Source organism: Saprolegnia parasitica, assembly GCF_000151545.1.
Source record: "Saprolegnia parasitica CBS 223.65 unplaced genomic scaffold supercont2.114, whole genome shotgun sequence".
Classification (NCBI taxonomy): Eukaryota; Oomycota; class Saprolegniomycetes; order Saprolegniales; family Saprolegniaceae; genus Saprolegnia; species Saprolegnia parasitica.
Window position 1 is genome coordinate 41353 of NW_012156508.1, and position 19108 is coordinate 60460.

At 56.2% G+C, this 19108-nt stretch overlaps 9 protein-coding genes across 9 annotated transcripts; 3 read left to right on the plus strand and 6 right to left on the minus strand.

Moving 5' to 3' along the window:
• Window positions 1-400: 400 nt before the first annotated feature.
• Window positions 401-967, plus strand: SPRG_21322 (hypothetical protein; the record flags this gene model as incomplete). Its single annotated transcript, XM_012353105.1, has 1 exon — window positions 401-967. The coding sequence occupies one exon, from the start codon at window positions 401-403 to the stop codon at window positions 965-967; it is 567 nt and encodes a 188-aa protein (XP_012208495.1).
• A 319-nt stretch (window positions 968-1286) lies between these two features.
• On the minus strand, window positions 1287-2994 carry SPRG_13630 (hypothetical protein; the record flags this gene model as incomplete). Its single annotated transcript, XM_012353083.1, has 6 exons — window positions 1287-2278; window positions 2331-2445; window positions 2475-2607; window positions 2657-2721; window positions 2772-2841; window positions 2882-2994. 6 exons carry the CDS (start codon window positions 2992-2994, stop codon window positions 1287-1289), a joined length of 1488 nt encoding a protein of 495 aa, XP_012208473.1.
• A 1561-nt stretch (window positions 2995-4555) lies between these two features.
• On the plus strand, window positions 4556-5271 carry SPRG_13631 (hypothetical protein; the record flags this gene model as incomplete). The annotated part of the gene is made up of 1 exon (XM_012353084.1): window positions 4556-5271. The coding sequence occupies one exon, from the start codon at window positions 4556-4558 to the stop codon at window positions 5252-5254; it is 699 nt and encodes a 232-aa protein (XP_012208474.1). The 3' UTR covers window positions 5255-5271.
• Window positions 5272-5903: 632 nt separating this feature from the next.
• SPRG_13632 (hypothetical protein) lies at window positions 5904-6289 on the minus strand (the record flags this gene model as incomplete). Its single annotated transcript, XM_012353085.1, has 1 exon — window positions 5904-6289. Exon 1 carries the CDS (start codon window positions 6270-6272, stop codon window positions 5904-5906), a length of 369 nt encoding a protein of 122 aa, XP_012208475.1. The 5' UTR covers window positions 6273-6289.
• Window positions 6290-6972: 683 nt separating this feature from the next.
• SPRG_13633 (hypothetical protein) lies at window positions 6973-7692 on the minus strand. Its single transcript, XM_012353086.1, has one exon. It carries the CDS (start codon window positions 7524-7526, stop codon window positions 7038-7040), a length of 489 nt encoding a protein of 162 aa, XP_012208476.1. The 5' UTR covers window positions 7527-7692; the 3' UTR covers window positions 6973-7037.
• Window positions 7693-8262: 570 nt separating this feature from the next.
• On the minus strand, window positions 8263-11384 carry SPRG_13634 (hypothetical protein; the record flags this gene model as incomplete). Its single annotated transcript, XM_012353087.1, has 16 exons — window positions 8263-8540; window positions 8597-8722; window positions 8770-8875; window positions 8943-9021; window positions 9077-9193; window positions 9251-9334; window positions 9384-9457; window positions 9508-9748; window positions 9790-9922; window positions 9965-10168; window positions 10214-10375; window positions 10422-10468; window positions 10524-10620; window positions 10665-10958; window positions 11006-11114; window positions 11161-11384. 16 exons carry the CDS (start codon window positions 11382-11384, stop codon window positions 8277-8279), a joined length of 2361 nt encoding a protein of 786 aa, XP_012208477.1. The 3' UTR covers window positions 8263-8276.
• A 2494-nt stretch (window positions 11385-13878) lies between these two features.
• On the minus strand, window positions 13879-14607 carry SPRG_13635 (hypothetical protein; the record flags this gene model as incomplete). Its single annotated transcript, XM_012353088.1, has 6 exons — window positions 13879-14009; window positions 14071-14111; window positions 14162-14293; window positions 14342-14412; window positions 14460-14510; window positions 14560-14607. The coding sequence occupies 6 exons, from the start codon at window positions 14605-14607 to the stop codon at window positions 13879-13881; spliced, it is 474 nt and encodes a 157-aa protein (XP_012208478.1).
• A 2061-nt stretch (window positions 14608-16668) lies between these two features.
• Window positions 16669-17618, plus strand: SPRG_13636 (hypothetical protein). Its single transcript, XM_012353089.1, has one exon. The coding sequence runs from the start codon at window positions 16911-16913 to the stop codon at window positions 17574-17576; it is 666 nt and encodes a 221-aa protein (XP_012208479.1). The 5' UTR covers window positions 16669-16910; the 3' UTR covers window positions 17577-17618.
• A 632-nt stretch (window positions 17619-18250) lies between these two features.
• On the minus strand, window positions 18251-19108 carry SPRG_13637 (hypothetical protein; the record flags this gene model as incomplete). The annotated part of the gene is made up of 3 exons (XM_012353090.1): window positions 18629-19108; window positions 18495-18576; window positions 18251-18440 (listed from the first exon to the last, which is right to left on the minus strand). Exons 1-3 carry the CDS (start codon window positions 19086-19088, stop codon window positions 18251-18253), a joined length of 732 nt encoding a protein of 243 aa, XP_012208480.1. The 5' UTR covers window positions 19089-19108.

The window sequence follows — 19108 nt, forward strand, 5'->3', positions numbered from 1 at the left end:
TGTAAGAATGAAGAGAGGGGTGCAAGGTGATGGTCGTATGGTAGGAAGGTTCGAGCGTGGTTCGCTCAAGACACCAAGTGGTGACAGGCAAGCTACAACAGGCCCATCCCGAAACTGCCGAGGGACACTGAGACGACACCAGGGACTGAGACGCATACGACGGAGAGGCCGGCGTACCCTGCTGCGTACCATAAACATCACACGATCGCTCTGTATCATGCATGTGGCTTCAGAAAAAGCTTTCTCGAGAGATCGCCATTTGGTTGCCACCACTTGGTGTCTTGAGCGAACCACGCTCGAACCTTCCTACCATACGACCATCACCTTGCACCCCTCTCTTCATTCTTACAATTACCTCTCAGCAGTAACACCAACCACTACAACAACAACAACAACAACCATGACGACCTCCAAGAAGACCCGCACCACCGGCGTGCCCAAGTTCCTCCGCCACCTCTACTCCATTCTCACCACCGAAGACCCCAGCATCATCTCGTGGTCGGCCGACGGCGCCGCCATCCAGCTCTACAGCGTCACGCGCCTCGAGAACGAGGTCCTCCCCAAGTACTTTAAACACAACAAACTCGCGAGCTTCCAGCGCCAGCTCAACTACTTTGGTTTCCGCAAGTGGCACGTGTGCACGTTCAGCCACCCCGAGTTCAACCGCAGCTCGACGCTCGAGACGACGCCGATTGCCCGCAAGCGCGAGGGCTCGCCGGCGTCGTCGCGGTCATCGTCGCCGTCCATGTCGCCACTGATGATAGTCGAGAGTCTCTCGGTGATGGAGCTGCCGTCGCTCGACCTCCTCGAGGACCTCTTTGGGTCGGATGCGACCAAGCTCGAGGACGAGGACATGAGCGTGGACGCGGCCGACTGGGCGGTATGCGCAGACCTGCTGGACGGCAGCGACAGCGACATGACGTGGCTGTCGACGCTCGCGCCACTCGACTTTAGCCTTGTCGTTTGAAGAGGACACGCGATGGACGGAAATTTTCGTATTTGTTTCGATGTAGTAATTGAATGGCCTTTTTGTGACAACTGAATTCGTGGGATTTCTTTCTTGCAGAGCTACATTACGTGTCGTATTCGCTGCAATAGCAACCGCTTCTGGTAAAGCGCCGCATTCGATATCGTTGACGTCGGTCGATACCGCTCTTGTATCTTGCCACGTGTAGCCAATCACCGTTGTGCCTTCGGTAACGTCCATCCAGCCATGACGTGGCAGTCTCTTGCACCATCATCATCCATTAAAAAAAAGAAACCAAGCGAGTCGAGTACTAGCTGTTTTAGACCGTGCCTTCGTGCACATCGTCGTCACTCTCGTGCTTCTCATCCTCGACGTCTTCGGCGGGCACAGCAAAGAACTCGGCTTCGATGCGGACAAGCGACGCGCGGTACGAGCGCGTCCGGCCTTGCTTGACCGAGAGCGGCGTGGCTTCGTGGATCGCAGCCTCCTGGAGCTCTTCCGAGTGGGCCCAGCGCGACCCGAGGATCGTGCAGAGCGCGGTCGCGCATGACGTGAGCGTGAGCGAGACGATCCAGAACGTGTAGCCGTACTTGGTGATAAACGAGCCCATGACGACGCCCGAGAGGCCGGTAGCAAAGTAACCCACCGCCGTAAAGAGGCCCGCGGCACTCGCCGCAATGTCCACGGGAAGGTCCGTCGGCACCGTATAACTGAGCAGCGTGTAGTTGCCGAGGAGGAAGACGCTGACGCAAAAGAGGATCGTCGCAAGCGCTTCGATCGAGACGGTCGGGCCAGAGACGTACAACGCGACAAAGAGAATGCCTTGCATGGCCGAGAAGAGCACGATCGGCGGCATGCGCTGGCCGCGGAAGATGTGGTCCGAGATCCAGCCGCAGAGGACACCGCCGACAAAGCCGCCGAGCGTCCACGCACCACCAAGGAGCGCATGGTCACTCGGTGATAACGGCGACGCGCGCACCGCATCAAAGTACGAGTACATCCAGTTGAGGAGACCGTCGCGGGCCCACGAGAGACAAAAGACCGCGCCGAGGTAGCCCCACACGGTCTTGTTTTGAAGAAGCCGCGCAAAGCCCGACTGGTTCTTCTGGCACATGGGCGGCGCGGGGACGTGAACCACGGTCGCATCGGTCGGCGGTGTGTTGCGGATGAAGAAGAGGATAAAGACGCTCATCGCAAGCATGATGCTGCTCGGAATGTAAAAGAGGTACGGCCAGCCGAGGTTCGAGACGATATAGTCGCCCGACCCGAGCGCGAGGTAGTACCCGCTCACAATCAAAATGTTGAAAATGCCTACAAAAATGTGTCAACATCCGTCTAAAATCCGTTCAAAATGGTCCCGCACCCGAGAAGAGGCCGCGTTCGCTCGGCGCATACCACATGGCGTTGATCTTGACGACCGCGCTCGTGCCAAAGCCTTGGAAGAGCACGTTGGCCGCGTAAAAGAACATAAACTCAAACTGCGTAAACGTGTTGCGTGAAAAAGCACCGCAAGCACCAAGTTGCAGAGGCCCGCCCCGACGCACGCAATGAGCATCCCTTGCTGGCCGCCGAGGCGGTCGGTGATCGCACCGGTCAGCGGCGCGCTGATGGCGTATGCCCACGACCCGGACGAAATGATCCTATAGAGTCGATAGCGCATGAGCACAGCCAATTTTGAGAGAGAGCTACCAGCCCATGTCGGTCGCAGTCATGTGCAGCTGCGAACGGATTGACTCGATGTTGCCAGCCGCAATCTATATTCGTGTCGTCAACCTCAAACTCCAGCAAGGAGGAGCAAGTGTACGTTGTAGCGCGCCATGTAAAAGGCAGCATAGGCGATACCGAGCGGGAACCAATTGGCGAGGCGGCGCCACCTATAAAGCAATCAGCCACGTGCACGTCACGACGCCATACCGAAAGCGGCGCGGGAAGAGGCGCTTGCTCGTCTGGTTGAACTCGACATCGAGGAGGGCACCGGCGATGACGAAGGCTGCGATGAGCACCGAGATGGCGGTGGCAATGGACATGGCGGCAAACTGCAAAGTGACCGCCAACTGCAAAGTGACCGCGGGTTCTTTTCAAAAACGTCCGCGGATGCACGAAAGCGCACCTACTTTTTGATTGACACGCAGAAAGCGCACCGATCTTTGGTGCGCTTTGAAGCTGCGACGGGGCGATCACCCGGGTTTACGTAGCAAAGACGGCGTGACTCACGATGCAGAACGGTCCGCTCCAATTCCGGACCCAGGTCCACTGACAATCCCACTCGTGCTCGGCGTTGCCGATTGGCCACGCGGATGGCCGTCGCGCGCGATGGACGTGGCGCGACGGCCGTGATTTCGCATGCAGGGCGTAGACAGGCAGCGCGGCTGCAGCAGAAACCACCCGCACAGATCATCGTCGGACGCTCCCAACGTGTTTGCCGCCTCCTGCCGTTGTTCTCGCCGGCCGACCATCGCCGACGAGGCTGTTGTTCCGATTAAGCTGGAAGCGCACTCGTGTGTGCGGTGTGGAGAGGAGGCAGTGCGTGCTGGCCAGGAGTGCTTGACGACGTCGCTGTGAAAGGACACGTCCTGCTCTCGCCGGCCCACCACGAGTGAGTGCACCAACAGACGTCTAGCACGCTAGAGTCTAGCGTGCTACACGTCCGTTGGTGCACTGTCTGCGGTCTAGCGGCTAGACCGCAGACTTCAATGTCCGAGTTTTCAGTGCTACAAGCTCGCAACAGCTCGCATCGTGCAGAGGTTTCTCGTGTGCAAATCGCTGCGAGCAAAATCCATTCGAGAGATGCCCGCGACACGGCTGGCGCAATCGACTACAGTGTACGGCAAGCGTACTACAGCGTGTATAATCCATGCAAGGAACCAGACGCGCGCGCGTACAAGGCTTCTCTACGAATTCTGGCAGAAAGCACGTTTTCCAAAGCATTGTTGGTCCACCATCAAGTTCAGATCGTACCGTTCTTTTTCAACGCGTTGGTAGGTGGTGCGAGCCACCTGGGCACCACCGGAGTCCGCTCGCCACTCGATCTCAATGCCCACCACTGGTGTTCTGGTTGCCTCTTTTATCGAACCGCCATCGTGTCTGTCGTCGCCTTCCCACGTGGCGTGGGGCAGCGAGCGACCTTGGTCGAAAAATGCAAAAAAAAACAGAAAAAAACAGCAAAAACAGCAAAAAAACAGCAAAAAAGCGGGCGTCCTTGCACGCTGGATACCCCGCCACTCTCGATACACCAACATCTTTGATCTTGTTCAGAAATTTGCTTCCATGGACATTACAAGGGCCAACGGTGGCAACCTCTTGGCTATGTAAGCAACATCTTGACGAAATCGTCGGCTCGCCCGAATTCGTTCAAGCAATACCAAGCTTAGTTGTCTCTCTACCTACCTACTAGTACTAGGTACTAGTATCGATACCACTCGAGATCCGCCTGCTTTTCAGGATACCGCGTAATTTAATTGAATGGTTTATTGCGAGATACAGCCAGCCAGTGCACGTGCAATAAAAATGTCGCCGGCCAATCAAAAGCGGCGAAAATGTTTCGACTGATCCAGCCTCGCATCACCGGAACACCTTGGACGAGCGAGCATGGCAACCTCTGGCCGCCTTCAAGTCCCGACCGACGCGTTCGCCGAGGCCGAGGTGGAGACCGAGCTCGTGCTCCAGACGTGGCGGTCCTATGCCATCTACCGCATCGAGGTGGCTTGCCCCATCACGCAGCGCTGGTGGACACTCGAGAAGCGCTTCTCGGACTTTCACCGCTTGCGGCACATGCTCGAGCAGTGGGCCAACAGCGCGACGCCGACCTCGGCCATGGCACGGCCGCTGCGACGGCTCCTCGACGTTCCGTTTCCAAAGCGCGAGTTGCACTGCACGCAGCCATCGGTCGTCGCCAAGCGCGCGCGCCTCCTCAAGCAATTTGCGTGGGCGCTCATGGTCTTCCGCGCCGAGTGCTGCATGTACGTGCTCGAGTGCGACCAAACACGCACTGCGCCGTCCGAGCGCTTTCTGCGTACGTACGGCCGCCTCGAAGGCTTTCTGGACATGCCCGAGAGTCTGCGCGAGATGCAATTCCAGCGCGCCGAGTGGCCCATGCTGTCGCACGACCCGTGCTCGATCTGCCTCGACGAGTTCCAACCCGGCGATCTCAAGGAGATTTGCTGCGTCGTCAAGCTCCCATGCACGCACTGCTTTCACCGCGAGTGCGTCCTCGATTGGCTCTCGGACATGCATTGCTGCCCGCTCTGTCGAGCCGCGACCGAGCGCGTCTCAGGCCTCTATTTATAATATATTTTGCTTGTCCGTCGTCGAGCGCAAAGGGTCCGAACCCAAAGCACGCGTTGGATTCCTGCGTGTGCTGTTGTCGTCGCAGGGGTGGTGCGGCAAGAGCAGGTCTTTTCGTGGCGACGCTCCCAGCGTATGCTTGCGCCAACGCATCTACAGTATTGTCCATCAATAAATGTACATTCTACGTACACTGCTACAATAGTACCTACACTGGAACACAACCTTTTTTCCAAGCTCGTACGAGTTGAGGTCTGCGGACGAGCCCGTGCGATGGCTACAGAAACAAGGCCAGCGCCCTCTTGGTCCAAATAAGACGATCCGATCTTATCTGGTCTATCCAGACTTGTCTGCTAGTTCATCCTGAGCACGGTTGAACGCCGTGTGTCTCATGCAATACTACACTATTCAGACATTGAGACGCACTAATCAACGAGGATCTCGACTAGTACACTGGTCCCTGCACCTGGATATTGCATTTGATATTGCCCTTTATATTGCACCTCTCAAACTTGAGCGCCCATGCATCCATGGCAATCAGTCGCGCATTCCTCCAACACGTTGGCGAGTACTACTTGCTGTTGTTGTTGTTTTCATTTGTATGTAGAATAGTGTACACACATCAATTCTATATGTCGCTCGCATGCCCTCGCTAAAGACGCCGGCAGCGCGTCGCGACGCTGTCGTTGTCGGCGCTTAAAGGGACGCACATCGAGCCGTCGTAGCACGCGCCGCGGTGGCACCTCGACCCTTCAAAGCCCGAGAGATCGCTGGGCACGGCGCAGATCTTCTCGGTGCATATCGCCGGCCACGCACAGAGGATGCCGGGTGCGTCGCAGGCCGACCCGCGCTCGACGTACGTCGAGCAGAGGCCGCGCGACGGTGCGCTCTCGTGGTAGCATAGACTGCCGTCATTGCACTTGCCATCAATGCACGGTAGCCCGAGCGAGCCATCGATCGCGGTCGGGCGCAGCGCAGTCACGGCCATGAGGAGGAGCCCAATCGTCGTCGTCCGGATCATGATGCAAATCAAAAAATAAAGATTTCGACGGCGTAACTCCTGGAGGGCTATTTCGAATGGTCGTTGGCCCTCAACTGCTTTGGTGGCCACTCGCTCGCAACGACTTGAAGGCCTATATCGAAACAGCCTTTGCAAGCCAATCTTCGCATGGACCCTTTGGCCGACGGGTGCATCCAGCGATATCTGCACACAAATTTACTGTACTACACTAGAACACTAGAGCGCCTACAAGGAATCGTCAAGCCGTAATTGCTTCTGCACAGGAGGGCGACCTGAGGTAGTACACGAAACGATGCCATATATATTGCAAAGATATATCTTCAAAACCCTTGCTCGATTAAAAGACATCCGGATAGAAACGTCCCGTACAAAACGCACCAATCCCGGTCATGCCTATCCGGATCGCCCGGCCAACCGCAGCTTCAACCGCTGGCACGAATGTTCGCGTAGTCCCTCGCTGCAGTGTCAAGCGATGTGATAGCGCTGGACGACGACGATAGATAATTACTTGCATTCAGACATCGAGACATTGGGACGTTGCGCCTGAGCCCCCCGCATTGTGCCACGTTGTCGAACGACACGGACGATGGAAGCGACTACAGGCATGGATTATGTTATCCATGGGTCGGACATCTACGCGAGCTTTCAACCAACGACGATTCCAAGTTGTTTATTAATACACTGGATTCGATATATATTGATGACACTACCGCGTTCTCGGAACTCCTTAACAAGCATAGGGGCGGCCAATCGAGCGCTAATCGACTAGCACGATGTTGTTTCGCTACTACACGCCATCGACGGTCGGTGGTTGACGCCGATCAGCTCTGTGGGCACCTGCAGAAAGCTCGATAGGTCGTGCATCAGCGCATTAGTGTCCTCGTTGGCTTGCGGTCCCAGCATCGTCAGCGCGCTGAGGACCGCATGGGCAAGGTGCACAAATGCAGACACGAGCTCGGCGCGCGTCGCCAAGCGCAACGCCAGACACGGCAGTGGCTCGACTGGAAACTGAAACTGGACGAGCAACAGGAGGTAGTACTCGACCGCGCTCTTGGATCCGAGCAGCGACGGCAACCACGCGTCCAGCGCCGTCTGAAAAGCCACACAGTCGCGGTACCGGGTCGTGAGCGTCCAGACACGCTTGGTGGCGTGCAGCTCGACAGCGTAGACGGTGCGAAAGGTGTGGCCACGGACACAGTACGTCACGGTTGACGCTGCCGTCGAGGACGTGGGTACGAGCACGAAGCTTGTCATCGCTTGGCAAATACAACACTGCGGGTGGCCGGGATCGATACATGTACTACGAGTCTATGAATCCAGGGGGCCGTCCCACTGTCGACGCCGTCCTTTCGGCACCTAACGCACCAGCCGTTCCCAGCGCGTTGATCGCTTGCGTGGGCATCGTTGCTTTTCTGTGGATGGTATAAAGCAAAAGGTGGGGATGGGCTGCAGTGCAACGCGTTTCTTCGCTGATAGAGTACTTATGAGTACTAATACTATATAAAAAGACGAGAAAGTAGCATCATTCGCCAGTTCTTGGTGAAGTGCCGACGAGTTCACGACCATAAAGCATAGTTTTGTGCCGCAACACAAATCACAGTGGCGACCGGAGCATACAGTAGCTAGGCATAAAATCATTGGTGGGGGGCTTCTGCTAAGAATCCAGTGCCATGGCAACCTCGAAACAGTCGACGAGACCACCAAGGATGATTACTCCCTTGATACCACCCACGAATGCAATGCTGACGTGTTTGAAAGAATCCAAACTCAAACTATCTTTCCTGCAAATTCAATCCTGAAGAGTATCCTTGCGTCGCGCCGTCCAAGAGATCCCATGTCGTCCACAACAACGGTACATGGAGGATGCTGGGATATCATCGCCATTATTATCACAACGTTTAGTAGCACTCAACTTGAAGACTCACGTTTATCCAATCAGCGATACCACGACCGCGCCAACGATCACGCAAACTCGTCTCTGCTCGCGTCCGTGGGCGATTCGAATCACAGGTCCGAGGCTGGCAGCCGCCCCGACGGCTTGACGAGGATACCTGCGAGCTTGGCTCGGACGCTGGCGCCACTGACGAGCGTCGCGCCTTCGTTCTCGAGCCGCTCCAGCGGGATGCTGGTGCACTCGGCCAATATCGCATTGGTCGACGCCATCGTTCTCTCCGGGTCGCACGATTTGATGACGTGTCGCAGCGTGTCCAAGCTCAGCATGCCCTTGCTGTCGGCTCCGGCTTGCTTCTCAGCCACGTGCACCGCCGTCTACACGAACATTTACAACTTTAAAGTCCAACATGAGAGAGGATCGAAGGCCGTACCAGTAGCATTTTTTTCATGTGTACAATTTCGTCCAGATGTTGGTGTCGAAGGCACTCGCAAAACGACGAGAGGTTGCCATGGCGGTCGGGCTCGAGTAGCGCTGCGTACGGGATGTAGAGGACGCCCTACGCAGAAACCATCACAATGCAAGTCGCCACCACCTCGAGGGGACCTTGGCTTCGAAAAGCAGCGCTTTGCAAAGCGCTGCAATCGCTGCTTCCGTTTTCCACGGGAAAAGGATGCGCAGTTCTCGCATCGCGCCGCCCACCGAGACGAGACTAGTCATGACACGCTCGTAATCAAGCCCTTTACCACAATGTTGTGTCGTGACATCACGACGCCTACCCCTTGCGTTTGTTGGCGACGACGCTTTCGGATTCGTTCTTTTCGAGCGTCGTGTACGCTTCGTGCACGATGTAGACAACTAGGATGGACAACATGTCCTTCGAGTATTTGAAAAAAATGAAGAAAAATGATACCTTGAAGCTGGTCCAAGCGCGTGGCCTCGGGCACGTCGCCGTGCAGCGTCATTTCAAACACACGGCACTCGCAACCATAGTTGTACTGCTTGAGTGCTTCACAAATGTTGTATGCGCCTATTATGGAATGTATCAATGTATCAATGTGTCGACACAACGTATGGAGCACTGTACTTTCGACCGCGTCGGCGCGGTGCGGAATTTCTTGGCCAAATATGCGGCGAAAAACTGCCGCAGCGGCACCAACGTCGCTGGCCCCTGCGTCATGAGAAAGCTGGCGTGGCGCCTCCCGGCGTCGGGGCCCCACGCTTGCGGCCAGGCCCGAGCATACTACTGTGCAAGTTGAGCTTTTCGGAAATGTCCTTTTGTTGCCAAATATCTCTAATAGATGTCACATTGTAAAATATCCCACACACACTCGAATCACGTACGTAATCCAGCGCTCGACGTCCCGGCGCGAGTAAAAGAGGTTGCGGACGCGACCGTCGAATTGCAGGTACTCGGGCACGGACGCATCAAAGCCATGCCCGATGAAGAACTCGCCGCTGTCTGTCACGGTCGGTGATTGCTCGTCGGGCTCGTCACTGTGCGCTTGCGTCACAAACACGGACGATGGGATGGTTGTTGCTGCTGGCGGCGCCGATGGCGTGCGCAAGAGGTGCGTGGACAACCCTACCCCTCGTGTCAACCCTAGCCCCACATCGGTCCTGTACCGGCGACGAAGCCATCGACGGTCGTGGGGACACCCGAGGCGAAGATATCTGTGGTGGAAAGCCCCTGCGCGGACATGCCGGCGAGAATTCGGTGCAGAACGTCCGATTCGGCGGGTGGTACAGGGTGCGCCACCTACAAACCGCTATCGTTTTACTCAATTTTGCAGTCGAAAACCTGTTTTTCCAACGTCATTTTGGCGTGGAGGAGCTCTTGGAGCTCGCGCGTCAAGTGGTTGATTGTCGCCTTGTCGGCATTGGCGTCAATGCCACCGGCACGCTCTTCCAGCGTCAAGATCGAGCTCCGGAGCTCGTTGATTTCTTCTTGCGCGCGCGTGTACTTGGTCGTCACCCCTTGGAGCACGCCGTGGAGTTCGCTCAACTGGAGAAATGTGGACGATATTGTCATGTTCACGAGGTTGACTACCTGCGAGTCGTGCTGTTTTTGGCGCTCGTCCTGACGCTTCATTGAGTGCAAGAGCATCTGGTTGGTGGCCATGACGTCAGCGACACGCTTGAACTGCTCTTGCAGATCGCTTAGAAGCTTGGTGCGGCCATCTTCAAGGCTCGCATTGGCGGCCGCATACGACTAGCATGCGGTTACAAACGCGCAACATATGGACGCGAGTGTGTACGGTCAGCATGGCTTGGGTCGACTTGAGTTGCTTCTTGAGGGCCTTGACTAATAGATCGATACCCTGTAGTTTCCATCTTCTTGTTTGCACAAAAGTGTCTACCTTTCATCTTGTTGATGAGGTTGCGCTCGCTAATCACATGCTGGGCTTCTTGCTCCATCGTGCGGATCGTGGCTTCGTACTGCGGAATTTTGCTCACCTACTCTTTATCCAATGGAAACACACCAACCTTCGTCGGTCTACCTTGAGCGTGTAAATGTCCAAAAGAGCTTCGTACTCGGCCTTGATGCGTAGCAAAAGCGGCTGGTATGTCTTAAAGTCTTCGATCAAGAGGAGAAAGCACTCTCGAAACACTTGCAAGCGCGCCAAGTGCATCTGTGCGCGGCCTTCGTCGTCAACCTCGCGGTCGCCGTGCTCGGTGGCGCCCACAATACTCAGTTCGGCAGCCAAGAAGGCTTCGAGTTGTTGTAGAAGCAGAGGTTTCGCCGGAGTTCTCTCGGGTCGCATGCCCTTGCGATTGTTGCTGCCAAGCACGTCCTAGAAACATGGTCCCATCTGAGAAATAAGAAAGTGAGTCAACGTACCTCTTCCTTGCGAACGCGCGCGCCGAGGGGCCAGCACTCGATGTTCGGCGCTGCGCAGTCGCCCCGAGCAAAGTCGGCGGCCGTCAAAAGACCCATGTCCCGGTAGCTACTACTCGTTTGTGAGACTTGATGTTGTCGTACTCGAAGGGTTGTACTTGCGGTGGTCGGGCCGCGCCTTCTCGTGAGGCTTTAGAAAGTACAGGGGCTGCTGGATGAAACTCGCGCGCTTGGACGGTGTGCGGGGCTTGTGGCTTTTGGGCGGCGTCGGCATGACCGGGTGCAGAACACCACTTTCGATCGGCGGCAGCGACGAGCTTGGCGCTTCGTTGAAAGCTGGCGTCGACCGTTTGTACTTGGAGAGGATGTCGGCAATGTCCATGTATCGGTGCCACCAACGCGGCGCGGCGTTTGTAGCTGAAACGCTTTGGCTTTTTTAAACGAGAACGCACGAGTGTTTTTTATGCGCATGTATACGAGCCATGTCATACTCAGTAGGAACATATTGGTTGCGGAGGCTCCGAGCTCCACACGGCAAGCGTAGCTACGTGAATAAACTGCAACCCGTCTTTTTACAAGAACCTAGTACTCGAGAACACTAAGAGAAAGAACCGCGACGATGACGAACGACTCGATTGTCATAATTTGTTGGATTGGTTGCATCGAGTCGGTGGTCTCCTGCGCAAGCTGGAGCAAGTGGTCTCGGCTCCGATTGAGCATCGTCGTCCCATATGTTTCAACGGGAGATCGCCGACGAGAAAGCGGGAGCAGTTGCAGTATTCTCGACCAGACGTGGACACAGAGTTGCTATCGTATGGATGCAGCTCATGTACAATTTACTCGTACGACTTTGTGTTGCCGGATGGGATAGAAAGGTACAGCCTCACACAAGCTCTCAAAAATGTTGATAAACAGCTTTCTGTGTACGAACTTTTGAGTTACCAGACGGACATCCAGAACCCGCTGACGCACAAGACGGGCAGACAAAGAGCAATGTTGCGACGCTGGTGTTCGCGAACGCACTACGAAAAACTTAACTGTACAAGCCCGAGTGCAGGGACCTACTAGCAGCACATACCACGGCCCATCATGTCCTGTGAGATCCTCGTCCAGCAACTCGAAATGGAGTTGCTGGACTCGAAGCAATCCTGTGGCATCTAATCCTGCGCAAGAATATGAGCCAGCGTCGCTGTATGCAGCAAGGGAGTAGGGCGTACGCAGCAGCAGAGGTCTTACTTCAAACAGTACGAAGTTGTTGTGATGAAAGGCACGATGTCCCCGCATCTCATGGAGCACCGCGTCGTAGTTGTCCATGGTAAACGTGTACTTTGCGAGCAGTCGGCGCATCTCGCTCTCCAAGACAATGCCCTTTACGCCGACCCATTTCTGCAGAGTGTAGTACTTCCAAATAGGGCACATGCATGGGACGTTGGCGCCACGCCCGCCCTACGTCGTCGGTGGAAACGATATAGAAAGCGCATTGTGGCCGTACATGCGCCCACGAGCCGAGGCCACGTACGCATCAAAGGCGTCGACAAGCTCCAGCAAACACGTGTGCGCGATCGGGGCTGGCGTCGCCACCGCGACAAAGCGCACTCCGTTCTTGACCACGTGGCTCGCATGTTCACCGCTCAGTTGTGAGGCGATAGTCCGACAGTAATACTGGGTGTCGTCGACACATTTGCAGCCTACGGAATCGTCATGGGCCGATGACGCGCAGCGGCGCAGGGTCTACAAAATGGGTCGTTGGAGATATGCCGTGACAGCAAAAAGGGTCGACGTACCAGCGACTTGACACGCGCTGTGCTGTTGTTGCTTGGTGCGGTCGCCTGCCGCCATCGAATGAGGCAACTAAGCTGTCGTTCACGAGATTATTGCAGCATGGACGCACCAGCACGGGACCGTCGCACAGGGCCATGTCAGTTTAAGAGTGCTATCGATACTGGCGACAACGTTCCCTCCGTCTCGAATGATTGTCTTGGTGTAAAGACGAGGGCGTATTGTTGGACTGCTCGCCATTGGAGCGAAGGCGTGGACGGCGAATGACGTGGCAGTGTGAGAGTGGAGGGTGCTATGGTCTGGAAATGTCATAAGCGGCCGTTGAGGTTGAGAAATGTTGTTGATGTCGGTCGTGAGTCGCTTTGGTCGACTACTTGTTACAAACCGACGACAAGCGGGTCGTAGACATAGACACAACATCCAGGCTCGTTGTTGTTGTTGAAGTGGGTCGTCTGCTACATGAGATCAAACTATGCTAAAAAAATTGTCGGACTTTCTTTGTTGTGTGTACTCGGTTGAGAAACTTGATCTAGGCAGGCGGAGGCAGGAGCGCGATCCGCGGGACAAGGTGCTGGCGCGGCCACTCGTGTTGGGCGAGGAGTCGGAGAAGCCGACGAAGAGCAGGCTGCTCAGGCTCTCGTACGAGGCTGTGGTGCACTTGCAGTTGAGCGACACGCGCCACCTTGACGGCGATCGTCCATGGACTTGGCAGCGGTAGGTCGGCGCGAAAGACGCAATCGTTCCGGACTCGCCAGACGCTACATCCACAAAGTAAAATCATTTTTCTCGTTATGGAACGCGGGATGCAAATTTCGCTGTGCGGATCACGGCAATAGTGTCCACAGTAATCCCATCACAAGTAGAACGACGACAAGTGCGATGAGGCGGCGATACTTGCGCAACTACACCATACGCGATGGTCTCGGGCATTCCATAGCTACAGTCATACCCAGCGCTTCCAGGCGACGTGCGATGGCTCGTCCCAATCGTAGTCTGGTACGAGCAGTGGCTGGATCACAAGTTCATCTACTTAAATCTCTCATCGGGTCACCTCTTCTCGTCGCAAACGACTTGTACCGTTGATGGCCCGAACAGCGTCACGGATCGCCGGTAAATGCAGCGTCACGGATCGTCGGTAAATGCAGCGTCAGGTGCAGCTCCAAGAGCATACTCGAGTCCAACGCCAGGTTCGCTTCGTATTTTTCGTGGAGTCGATGCATCTCGGGCTCTAGCAACAGTACACCAAGTAATAATCAAAAAACAACAGTGTGTCGATGCTATCTCTTCACCAAAAGCAGCGCACGCGATAGGTGTCAACGTCGTCGCAGTCCTACAACCCTCTGCATCAACACGATGAACCTTGCGTAGGAAGAGAGATACATGTGTCCGTGCGGCGTCTTTCGATAGGCATGAAAAGCGTCTCGGAGCTCGTACAAGTACTTGTGCGCGATCGATGCTGCGTCCATGCGATGGACCACGACGGCAACAATCACCGCACCGTCGACCTGGTACCTAACAAGAGCGGATGAGCTTGGAGACGCCGCCACGAACTCGTCGTACTGCAAGCCAAACGGTGTATCGAGCACGGCGCCCGATGCAGTGGGCTTGGTGTGGGCGAGGATGTCATGGGCCTACAATAGTAGTATCTGCATAAGGTTGAGGCGAAGCGGATCCAAACCTTCTTCAGCAGCCGTTGGACAGCCTTGCCGTGGCCTACGACCGCACGGGCCTAGGTTGCGATATGAAATCCTTGTAAAGTGTGCGCGTTGTCGTCATACCAGCAAACGCTGGTCGCGCACACGCGTCAAGCACGATGCGCGGATCATGATCAATTTGAAAATGACGATCGCACTCGACAATGATTATCCGGATATCCGGATATAAAGAATTCCTTCACGACTTGATGCAAGCGCGTCTAGCCCGAGGCCGGGGGAAACACGCACAAATCGGTCGAACGGTGAGGACCTGCAGCCTCGCTGAAGAGATCGTACACTATTCGTATGGCGTATTGGACAAGAAGATGACGATCGTTTAAGACCGACATTTCTCGTCTTCTATACTCTGCGTTCTAGCTTGGCGCCGACAAAAAGACGCCTCGATGATCCCCGCACCGCTGCGTACAGGCGTGGCCCGGTGCGCGAGCGAGTGAAGTAAAAGAAGACTATTTTGTATCTAATAAGACATTGAAACACGAAATAGCACATACTACATTCGTGTCAAAACAAACTGGCTACGTGAAGAACTCTTCCACGATGCGATTATACGCGTATACGAGGTAGTAGATGTTTAGAACGGCGAGAAAAGCAATCGGAATCACGTCTTCCCATCGGTACTAATACAAGGCAGGTATAATAGCATCCTTGTGGACAGTTTGGCCACGTACTCGGACGCGTAAAGTGCTGTTTGGAACGACTACGGGGCGGGATCGGCTTGATCGTCCTCCTTCGTACGCTCTGAATCGGTCGTCACTAGACTCGCAAACCCAAGCAGCTGTGAGTCAAGAGCAGCTTTTAAAAGGTTTGTCGCGACGTACTGGTAATTGGCCACTGGAATGCGCACAGGTGGGAAATCATGGCATCCGGAAATCCGGATGCGAGTGTGCAGCACGCTGGCGCGCTGCCACGCACCTTGGAGTCAGGTGCCCTTTTGCAATTCGTTGTTAAGTGCTAGCGTTCGAGACTAGAGTACTAGAGTAGGGCACTGTACGCTGCGGGATCATTGGCACCCTCATACTATTTAGTTTGACGTCTCCACATCCAAGACGAGTTCTGTTCGCGTTGGAGTTGCGATCGTTTGTTGAGCGGATTGTACGTAGGAGGTACTACCATGTAGATTCGATGATTAGATTTTTCTGATGCACACAACGATGGAAAGAATGCAAGCACCATGCTCCATGGAAACGTCTGGTGATGAATAACGCGCGCTACATCCAAAAACGTCGGCGTCATGAGGGCGGCAGCGGGAGCCCTGAGAGAGCGTCTCGGCTGCTTGCGCACCAGACACAGGCAAGTGCTACCTTCGACGAACGCCAAAACAATGCAAAACGTTCTTCTCGACAATAAATCTTTGTGACAATTTCCGCGTGAACCGTATGAATGACGTGGCACGCTCTGAAGCGTTTATTGAAACGCTCCCAACTTCAACTCGATACCTTCGAGCTGGTCGCGGAAGAGACACAAAATGGTCGAGGAGGAAATCACCGCCGCTCAAAAGAAGAGAGATATACGTGCATTCTATGAAACCCTCTGCCGCATTCTTCAAGCCCATCGAACGGCTTCGAGTTATTCGGGACCTTGACCACATAATGTTTGGGCGATGGACCGCGTCCATAGCGTCCTCGCAATCCTGCGCGGGTGCAACCAATACGTGACAGGATGTGTGGACGAGCCTCAAAGTACGAGTGGTCGTCGCCAAGGTCCTCATAAAAGCTGCACGCGGTGGGCGTGGGATGCATTCCGGGCATTGCTCACGCGTGCACGCCTACGACCATGACGCTTTTCCATGTGTGTAGACCGCCTGTATGTACGACACGACGCCTCCATAGCACTTGGCCCTCGGGCAGCCAAACAGAGATATCTTCCGTTCCAAGCACGGTCCTCCTGGGGTTAACAGTCCCGCTGAAAAATGGAAAAAAAACACCTCACCCAACCTTCGCCACGATTGTTGCCAGTTCGAATCCGATCCTCGCCACATTTGAAAGTAAGCCTTCCGATGCATCTGATTTTCATGGTGCAGTAGATTTGTGCCAGGCCATCATCCCAAGGCAGCAACATGATTCGGGCCTCGGACCAAGAGCCAAATCCACATCCAGCGTCGGCGCCTCTGCCAATCACGACGGCCCATTTGCCGGTACTGCTGACGAGCCCATCATCATGTTTTCGCAAGCAGCCCTGGCGCAGACTCCAACAAGATCATTCGCGGCTTCGGCCATCTTCTATATTGAAAAAAAAGCCGATCGCGAAACGCTCTGTCCCTTCTGCGTCGCTTCAACGGCCCGGCCAACCGCCGCTTCGACTCCGCAGTAGCAGCAACTCTTGACGCTCGGCCCAGTATCTTTGCCGCACCCATCATCCCACCTTCGATCGGACCGACCGTACCTGGCCACTTCACGCAACAGCACACGAGCACGATGACGGACGGCCTGCCTTCGACGCTCGAAGCCATCGACGTGCGAGCCAACGTCGCCGCCAAGGCTGGCAACGTCTACGCCCAGTACACGGTCGTCATCACGTGCCCGTTCACGCAGGCGCGCTGGTCGTGCCGCAAGCGCTACTCGGCCTTTTGGCAGCTGCGCGAGACCTTCCGCGTCATCCACGCCCACGCGCCGGCGTCGCCGCTTGCACCGCTGCTCCACGCGCTCCTCGCGACACCATTTCCGTCCAAGCACCTCACGCCGACGCGCGCCCGCGTCATGGGCGAGCGCGCCATGTTGTTTCAGAACTTTCTCCTGCAGCTGCTCCACCTGCGCAACGCATGCTGGGTCAACCTCGCGGCGTCGCCGTCGCTGGCGCTGCCCGCCGCACGCTACGTGGCCTTGATCGCCGACTTTTTGGGCATCTACGACGTCCCGATGCTCGAGATCCGGCCGACGACACGCGCCATCCTCGACGAGGCATGTGCCATCTGCCTCGACTCCATGCACGCGACCGACCTCGTCGACGGCCGCCACGTGGTCCAGCTCCCGTGCCGCCACGTCTACCACCAGCGCTGCGTCGGCCAGTGGCTGCGCACGAAGCGAACCTGCCCCCTCTGCCGCGACCCGACGACCCAGATCACGGGCCTTCTCTTGGCATGAGGCAGCAATCTGGCAATCCTGGATACAAGAATGTCTTTTTTGGTGTCGACGGTGTTAAGGTTGGTGCGTCGGAGGAAGAGTGATGAGGCTGCGTTCAGTTCGCACCGACGACATGTATATAGATTGCATCGACGCCGCCAGTCGGCCGTCCAACTGGCCGTCGGCTCGTTACGTCCCGCCGCTTTGGTCGCTCGGGACCAAGTGCAAAGTCGGCTGCCTAGTCAGTCGACGAGTCGGTCTTGCCAAGCATGGACTGGATACTATCGCATTGCTGGTGCCAAAATCGTTGGCGTCGCCATGGCCTGGCGTCCACGCCGGTCTTTCCTGCGCTTCGACAGCACCGGACAGGTGCGTTGAACCTCCTGAAGATGCTCGTCGTATTATCCACAGCTACCGGTATTACCCTCATCAGTAGCTCGCATGATTGACGCGCCATCCTCCAAAAGGAACAGGCGAAGGTGCGCATGACGAGGCAGCACTGCAGCCCTGCCTCGATGCGCCAGGTGGCTGGAGCCAAGCAAGCACGTGGCAGCCCGTCGCCACGACGACGCCTCGCAGTGGGATGTAGGTCGGTCTCTGCCTTCGTGCCTCGGGGCGTCGTCTGCACGAGGTCGACGCACGCGATGATGCGACGACGGCTTTCATTGATCGCAATCATAGTATCTACATGCAGCTTACGCACGGGTAAAGTGGCCGTCCGTGTTGCCAATGACGTTGGCCTTCTCGACCTTGAGCGCATGCTCCATGCGGTCGACCGACGCGACAATGACCTGCGCGTTCTTCATGGCGGCCGCGACCGACGCAACGAGGAAGCCGGCCGGAACCTCGGACATGGCGACCTTGTCGTTCGACGTCAACTTGAGCCTACATGGGATCGACGGTGTCAACGCAAATGCATTCGTTCAAGGAGGCACGTACGAAGACGCCAACTCTTGGGCCTTCTTGAGGATATCGCCGTGCGTGAGGAGCGTGCCACGCGTCGGCTGCTGGCCGTTGTTGCCTACGCAAGAGAGGTGTTGTGAGCCGCTGGAAGCGTCGCCATGAACGCGTACTCGAGTACGGGATGACGGCGGCGGTCGATGCGTCGACCTGGCTGCGGCGGCCCGCAACGACGTGGCGCTCGAGCGCGTTGACAAGGATGTGCTGGAACTGCAAGACGCCGTCCGTCGGGTCGATCGAGGTCGTGATGAGCGTGTGCAGGGGGCTCTTGCGGTCCTGCTGCTCGTAGACCTTAAGCGCGACCGACGCGTGGTCGCGGCGCTCAATCTTGTTCTCGTACATGAGCGCGGTCGCCTTCGAGTCCTTGAGCACATACGCGAGCTCGTCGGCGGTCGCAATCGAGCGGTCGATCGACGCGACCGTCAAGCCGACCTTGGCCGCCGCAAACTGCGCGAGCACGTGCTCGAGGTTGTTGGGCAGCCAGAGCGCGATCGTGTCGCCGTGCTTGAGCTGCAGGTCGATGAAGCCGCTCGCGAGCTCGTCGACGTACTTGTTGAGCTCGACATAGCTCATGCGGAGGTCCGCGTCGCGCT